General features: G+C 31.5%; 1 protein-coding gene across 1 annotated transcript; it reads right to left on the reverse strand.

Annotated features, from left to right (window-relative positions):
- Nucleotides 1-1,130: 1,130 nt before the first annotated feature.
- Nucleotides 1,131-4,141, reverse strand: LOC114406627 (F-box protein At2g32560-like). The gene is made up of 5 exons (XM_028369387.1): nucleotides 2,925-4,141; nucleotides 2,615-2,694; nucleotides 2,255-2,427; nucleotides 2,017-2,091; nucleotides 1,131-1,723 (listed from the first exon to the last, which is right to left on the reverse strand). The coding sequence occupies exons 1-5, from the start codon at nucleotides 3,606-3,608 to the stop codon at nucleotides 1,530-1,532; spliced, it is 1,206 nt and encodes a 401-aa protein (XP_028225188.1). The 5' UTR covers nucleotides 3,609-4,141; the 3' UTR covers nucleotides 1,131-1,529.
- Nucleotides 4,142-7,642: the final 3,501 nt, after the last annotated feature.

A 7,642-nucleotide genomic window follows, 5' to 3' on the forward strand; every position in this document is an offset into this window, starting at 1 on the left:
GATAGTAGAGAAGGATTCGTTCAGCCTCATCAAGAACTGCATAGCATAGTCCATTTGTTCAAAATCGCACCAAGGTTTAATTCCTCCACAGGTACAGCTATGTGAGGGCTTCAGTTCTGATAATGACTCCCACAGAGAATGAAACTTGGAGTAGAAAGAGGAAACAAACATGGAACCTTGTTGTAAAGTGATCAAGTCATGCTAAGTTAAAAAATTAAAGGACCATTTCGTTGCTCGAAACGTTCTTGAAGATCATCCCATATTGCTTTGACAAAAGAACAATGTAAGATATTTACTTGCATTTCTTTGGATAAAGAATTAAGGAGCCAGGAAGAAACGATACTATCGTTGTGATGCCACAAAGCATGAGTTGAGTGACCCAAAGCAGGTTCAGGAATTGAACCATCGACAAACCCATATTTATTCTTCCCATGAAGAGTCATGCGCATTGCTTTCTTCCAAGAATTGTAGTTTTCACCGGTAAGAGGATGAGAAATTAAGGCAATGCCAAGATTGTTGAAAGAATGTAGAATGAAAGGATTAGAATCATCAATGGCAGCCATGGCCATGAGAGAAAAAAAAAAGAAATAGCATCAATAGGAAGCAAGAGGCACAAAAGCAAAAACTTCTAATACCATATCAGAAATGAAAGATAGATGAAAAACAGTTTTATGATTCATTCATCAAAGTATTACAAAGTTGGTTTATTTATACAAAGACAAAAAATAACTAACTTGAATAATCAACTAACTTACTCAAATAACTTCTAGTAACTAACTAACTGTCATAACTAACTAACTACTCAAATAACTTCTAGTAACCAACTAACTATCATAATCAACTAACTACTCAAATAACTTCTTATAACTAACTGCAACTGTAATCATGATATTATTTGTAAGTTTTTGGAAAAGGATTGGATGATTCTATTGTTGCATACTCTTAAGAGAATGTAACTTTTATTATGATGTTTTAGAAAAAATGGGGCTAGATCAGAATGCTTAGTCATGTTGCAACAAGCACTGATGACTTTGCATATGGTCCATGTTTTTTATTTTCTTCTTTTCCCCTTGTTACAAAAGAATATCTATATTAATAAAAGAGCATTTAAGCAAATTAGACACAAAAAATCATGATTATCCACAAATATGGATATTTTTGCCATCTCTAATTATCTCGCTTAATTAATTTTGTTCTCCGAGTAAGAGCCAAACCGCTACACAATTTTGCCAACTTGAAAACTAATCACAATCAAGGAGCTAATGAACCTTCTCTCTGCTTCAGCTAAACAGGAGTATGCACTATGCACCAATGTTCTTCTATAAAATTATATATAGACACGTATAAGAAAGCTGCAACATATCCACTATTTGTTATGTCGTGCTACAGATGTTACAGCCTCTGAAAATTCTTCCATAAACTCTTTCCAAGTTTATACCTATTGTTAGGAATGACATCGTTCTGTGACAAAAGTAATCCTTCACATTTTAGGAAGGGTGACTGCTTAATTTACAAAAATTCTAATCAAGTCAATCATGTATCACAATTTTAGTTGGCCAGAGGTTCTTCCACCTTGCAATTTCTTCCTTGCTATGCAGCTTCCTGATTCCTCCATAAAAACCATCTATTTCATTGCCTTTTTCTATATGATGCTTTCTGTTTATCACGGTTTGTCTCCATCTGGACCCAGCAGTGTACTGTGTGAACTCCAAAATCACTATATCTGTTGTCAGCAACACTTTCCTTTTGTCAGTTATACAGCTAAAACTTCGTTTTGCAAGTAGCACAACCAGATGGGGTAACACATTCTTTATGAGTTTATAAGACCAAAAGTTCTTAACATAAGGCTATAATAGCTTATAATTTTGCCTTATTTGCAACTTTGTTCTTGTTTTCCATATGATGAAAGCCCAAATTCTATTATACCCTTGATTTGAACTTCAGAAAAATATAAGAAAAGCTGTTTAATTCTGTTTACTACAAGTTACAATTCAATGTAAAAGTGAATTCTCTTACCATTATAGTGACAATGGCAATGGTTCCCATGTCCTTGACATTGTTCCAAATGACCAATGACACCATACCACCAACCTACAATAAAACACCTCAAAAATTATTCAATCAAAATAATCCAATGCATATATATCATGACCAAATTTAATATTAATATTAGTTCTTGACAAAAGTATGATTGAACCATTTAGTGGAGATAATTAATAAATTAGTCCAACAAGTGAACAAGGCTGAGACATACCATAAGGAAATTCTTTGTTTCTTCTCCACTGAATCTCAATGTGATCTCCAGGTCTCAAGTCATCCAAACAGTCAGAGATGTGAAGAGCATGTGGAGAAGTAGCAATTGGTGGCACTCTTAGCCGGTCCCATTGTATGTTTTCCTCAGTTGTCCATCTCCCATGAGGCGAGTACCTGCCACAAAAGCATGGACTTATTAACCTTTAAAAATTTAGGAAAAGAAGCCATCCAATAAAAGGTTAAGCTGTTAAGATTTTGGTATGTCATCAAATTCTAACCACAGGAATAGTAGGGCATGTACACATAGACAAGTAGTTTGGTATCTAATCTCAACTTTGAAGGAGTCAACTTTTCCACATACCTTGCCAGAAAAGTGTCGGATCGAGAATCATAGCATAGTTGGGCATCATAACATGAGAGCATGAACCCAGCATGACCATTCTGAAAAGGGAAAGTGTGAAACAATTACACAAAATTCCCAAAAAGGAAGACAAATGTTAGCTTGTTAGTGTTAGTTTTTGTTAAGAGTGAATTGAACTCGCGACCTTTTCTCTCTTACCTTCTCCCTTAACCATCAAACTCACCTTATATCTCCACATAATATTGGTATTTAGTCATTGAGATTAAGAGAAGCATAAAAGTCATGAATCAGATTATGTGGCTCCAATTACCTCACGGTTATAGACTTGAGCAGGGAACCAAAATTTGCCACTTTCAAGAGAAAGATATAAAGCTGCTATTGAATCTTCTGGTAATGAGCTACTTGACTCTGTGCCCTTTTCTGATTTTGCTTTGATCCATATGAAGGGGAGAAAACCACCACGAAGGAAAGCAAATATTCCTTTCTGATTGTGCGGGTTGGAGGAGATTTTTTCTCTGTTCTTGGAAGCTACATGCCATTTCCATTGCCTATAAGCAGCATCACCAAACACCTTACCCCATTTCCTCTCCATGTGTTTCTTCCATAAATGATCACTCCTACATCTATCCCTCAGAGATGTGCACACTGTTGCCACCCTGCATAATTCAGCTGGTGAAAGGTGCTCAAGGATGCATTCCAATGGCAAATCAGGCAAATCCAAGAGAGAAACATTCCCCTCCTCCTCCTCACTCTCCACCTTAGACACTAAACTATTCTTTTTCAATGACATGCCAAGAGAAAACTGAAAAAAACTAAAAGGGGTGGTGCCTGTTGTGCTTCCTTTCTTGAGCCTAGAAACTAACCAACTTGAAAGACTCCCCCAAAACCCAATTGACCCTGGTTTGATCCCTCTCTCCCCTGATGAGAAAGGCCTGCTGGTGAAAGACTTGGAAAGGATGAGAAAGGAGACGAAAGATATGAGGAAGTAAAGCATTGTAATTGAAGGCTTCGTATATCAAAAGGGTCTAAATACTAACAGAGATTGGCAGAAACAACAGAAGGATCAGCAAAGCTGAAACACACACCAATGGTTTCCCTATTAAAAGAGAGAAAAAAAAAGATCCACCAATGGAAGAGGAGAGTGGTGACTTGGCCTTAATGCAGTGCTTTCTTTCAGTGAAGGACTTATCACTTATGTATGTAAAGTTGTAAACTACTACTACACAACCGACAAACCTTCACAGCTGGTTAGTTAAAGCACTTATCCACATTGAACACAAAAACAATGATGAATGATGCTCCTTAAAAATGTGTTAGTAGCATCTAGACACAGTGAATTCCCACAAAGGAGAGAAACAAGATGTACGGGCAGTGGGAGGCAGCTGTTAAGTGATTGATCATTTGATGGAGAGAGGCTATGAGAGGAGGAGGAGGAGGAGGAGGGGTAGCAAAACAAAGCAAAGCATTATTATAGTATTGGTTAGATTACAATGATGATGATGGCACCAAAAAGAGGCATGGTGGATCCAAATATAAAAACCAATAGAGGCCTGTTTAATCACATGATGCTGGGAATAGAAAGCTGAAAATCTAGGAAATGTATGAGCCACGTGGGATGTGTTAGGCTGTTGCACAATTGTATAAATTAAATGCACCCACCGATCAAATTCAAGATGAAAAAAGAAAAAAGAAAAACGACAAAACAAAACAAATAGCTTAATTAGCACAATTATTTAGATGAGAATGTAATACTAGCAACCAGCGCGTGAATTAACTGAGGTAAGTTATTTTAACTAAAATAAAAATCTTAGATTTAACCTATGGACAAAAAAAAATACTAGCAAGTGGGGTCCTCTTAAATTCACCCATAGTTTAATCACACAAAGTCCCCCATTATGGGGTGGTTAAGTTAAAGAAGGAGAAGGAAAGGGACATTTATCTGAACATTGAATGAATGATGGGTTCTGAGGGGTTTAATGAATTAGTACAACAACACAGCTGGGGTGGTGCCATAAAAGTCTCTACCTGTTCCTTAGCCTAACTCCCACCAAACTCTAGTACTCACTGTCCACCCAAAAAGACTCAGACAAGGGATTTTGTGGGATTTCTCAAGAACCAAAATTGTGTCCTTGGGTTGATTAAGACCTCATAAAAATCGATCATATTTATTGCTGTGCTCGCGGAAAGGACACGGGGCCTTGTTCTATGTGATATTTCCTATGTCCTTCAACTTTGTTTCTCACTGCATTAATATTCAATCATCCCTGCCTGCCTAAAATGAAAATGCTCTGATAAGTAACCTTCTTGACACTAGTCTTGTATGCAAGTGAAAATACTTCTTCCCTATTCGAATATAAGAAGAAGAAAAAACTTTTGTCGTAGATAAATCTATTGATATACCAAAAGTTGTTAGTATAAATGCTTCCATACTTGGAATTCTTTAATTAAGATAATTTTTTATGGCAAAAGAAACAAAAGCACAAATATTATTATCTATGATACTCTCAAACGCTAAATATCAATAAAAAAATATATTTAAAAAAGAGTTTATGAGAGTATCATAAATATAACCAAATATTATATGATGTTAACTAATTTAAATAATTTTTTCTTATATTCATAATTCATAACAGATCATAAATATTTATTTTTATATCATAAATTAAAATACATAATTTAGAGAATGAGTTCTTACTCTTTTACTTAAATATTTTCAATATTCTCTCTTTTGGATGTACATTTCAAAATTACTCTCACGACTAGTAAAATATATTATCTCTTGCACATCTCAAACTGCTTTTCTTTCCTTTTGTATACTTGATCTTCTTAACACATTTCTCTTTCAATAAAATTATATCTTTATTTTTAAATTAAATTTTAATATATATTTTAAAAAATTATCAATAGTTAAAAGTAACATTATATTATAATTTAATTTTTTTCATTATATATCCAATATATAATTTATATAACGAAAGATAATTATTATAAATTTTAATTATATATTCAAAATATTTATTTATTAGAAATATTAGTTATATAAAAATAAACATTTACCTAGTGTAATGTATAAGATAAAATGCTAGTGTTGAGTAAATTGAGAAAATTTAAATACAAAATTTTAAATATTTTTAGGAAAGTATAAATTAACTCTTTTTATATTTTTATATAATGAATAATTTTTTATAATAAATTCATTGTATTTTTTTCTTTATTAGTATGCTGGTGCATTGGTTATAAAAATAATAATTGATACACTTTTAAAATATTTTTATAATTCTTTTTTTATCAAACGAAACTCATGTGACTCAGATGAAATTTTCGTAATAATTCATACATACATTTTACTTATAAGTATTTTGTGAAAGAGTATTATTAATACTTGCTAAATGATCTTATCATAAATATTTTTAAAATATTTAACTTAATTTGTTTATAGGAAACTTATGTATTTTTTAGGAAAGAAACTATCACTGCAACAATGACAACCATTTAAATTACCTCCTCAAAATCGCTTTCCTTGTTAATTAAGTATACAACGACGTTACTTAATTAGACGTCTGGTTTATACATATTCTTTTATCACTTAAGATGTAGAAATGACATAATTTTTTTGTGTGCGTTTACAATTTTTGAGAAATATTAGTGACTGCAAATTACTTTATATCAATATCATCAGTATTAAAAAAAAATTAAAAAAAAAATCATCTCGCAGTAAGCAGTTAATTCTGAGTGTACCATTTTAGACATATGCAAATGGTTGAATTAGAACGTGGATAGGCAAGACAAAGTCGATAAAAATATGGTATGAGAAATTGTATTCGTATAATTAATTTGTATACTTTTATAAAATAAAGAAGAAGATGAGAGAACAAGGAAAAATGATATAGGACTATAAGTACAAGTATTCTACGAGAACATGTTCTCAATATTAAAAAGATCTTTTTTTTACTCAAATATTAAAAAGATTTTTTCACGTGAAACTCATTAAACATAAAAACATGGGAGACTTATTTTAAGCTTTTGAAAACTTGTACTATTAGAGTGAAAATTAAAATTGCTAAAATTCTTAAAATTGATTTGAAATAAGCACAATAAAATCTATCAAGAAGGAGTTAAACAACTCTAATGGTATGTATAATTGGAGATACTCAAAATAAGCGAGTCACTTCAGTTTTTTTTTTAAAAAAAGATCGTAAGTATATTTTATAGAGATAATTTTGCTTGTTATAAAAAAATTACTATAGATGATAAAAAAAATTCTTCAATTTTTTTTATTTCCTCCAAATATTTAACTTAACTATATATTTTGCATGATTCATGTTTTAGATTATTATTAGTTAAATCAAAACAACCCTACATCCATACTCATTACTAGTTACTTAAGACTTCTACCAATTTTCTATATTATAAATAAATTTGATTTATCATTCATTTATATTGTTAGTTTCTAAAATTTATTGTAATGGTTTTATTAATTTTTTTAATCTTTTCTGACACTTTAAAATAAAATTATGGTCATAATAATAAGTAATAATTTTGTCTTTTGTATTTTTTTAAAAATTTTGTATCTAAGTTATTCTCGTATTTATTTTAATGATTATATCCTTTAAAATTATATTGATTTCTTTTTCAACTATTTTTTAAAGCCATATCTACACATTACTTGGGCCACGCTTGATTCAATTTTTTATTTGAAAATTACTTTAAAGTTCTAAAGACCTCTAAAAATGAAAGTAGAAGCTATTTTGCCATTTTTATTTCTTGTACCTTAAAAGAAAGCATGAGAGAGAGAGAGATAATTGAAAATAGAAAAAGAGAGAGTGTGGTTTAGGAAGAGAAAGAATTACTAGAGAAGCTATTTTTCTTTTCTTTTTAAGTCTCTTCACCTGGTTATTATTTTTTAGACAGTTCTCTCTCTCTCTCTCTCTTGTTTTATAAAAATTAAGCTAATTACTATTTTTAAACCTTTTCTATTAAAAACATGTATTCGGCTCTATTTTCTCCTTTTAAGGAGAAGGTAAAAAA

The sequence above is a fragment of the Glycine soja genome, chromosome 3 (assembly GCF_004193775.1).
Source record: "Glycine soja cultivar W05 chromosome 3, ASM419377v2, whole genome shotgun sequence".
NCBI classification, from domain to species: domain Eukaryota; kingdom Viridiplantae; phylum Streptophyta; class Magnoliopsida; order Fabales; family Fabaceae; genus Glycine; species Glycine soja.

Excerpts from the sequence above, each read along its gene's own strand:
- LOC114406627 (XM_028369387.1), bottom strand. The coding sequence starts at position 3,608 with ATGCTTTACTTCCTCATATCTTTCGTCTCCTTTCTCATCCTTTCCAAG. Across the intron at positions 2,428-2,614 it reads TCCGACACTTTTCTGGCAAG|GTACTCGCCTCATGGGAGAT; the intron begins GTATGTGGAAAA and ends CTTTTGTGGCAG. Across the intron at positions 2,092-2,254 it reads AAACAAAGAATTTCCTTATG|GTTGGTGGTATGGTGTCATT; the intron begins GTATGTCTCAGC and ends GTTTTATTGTAG.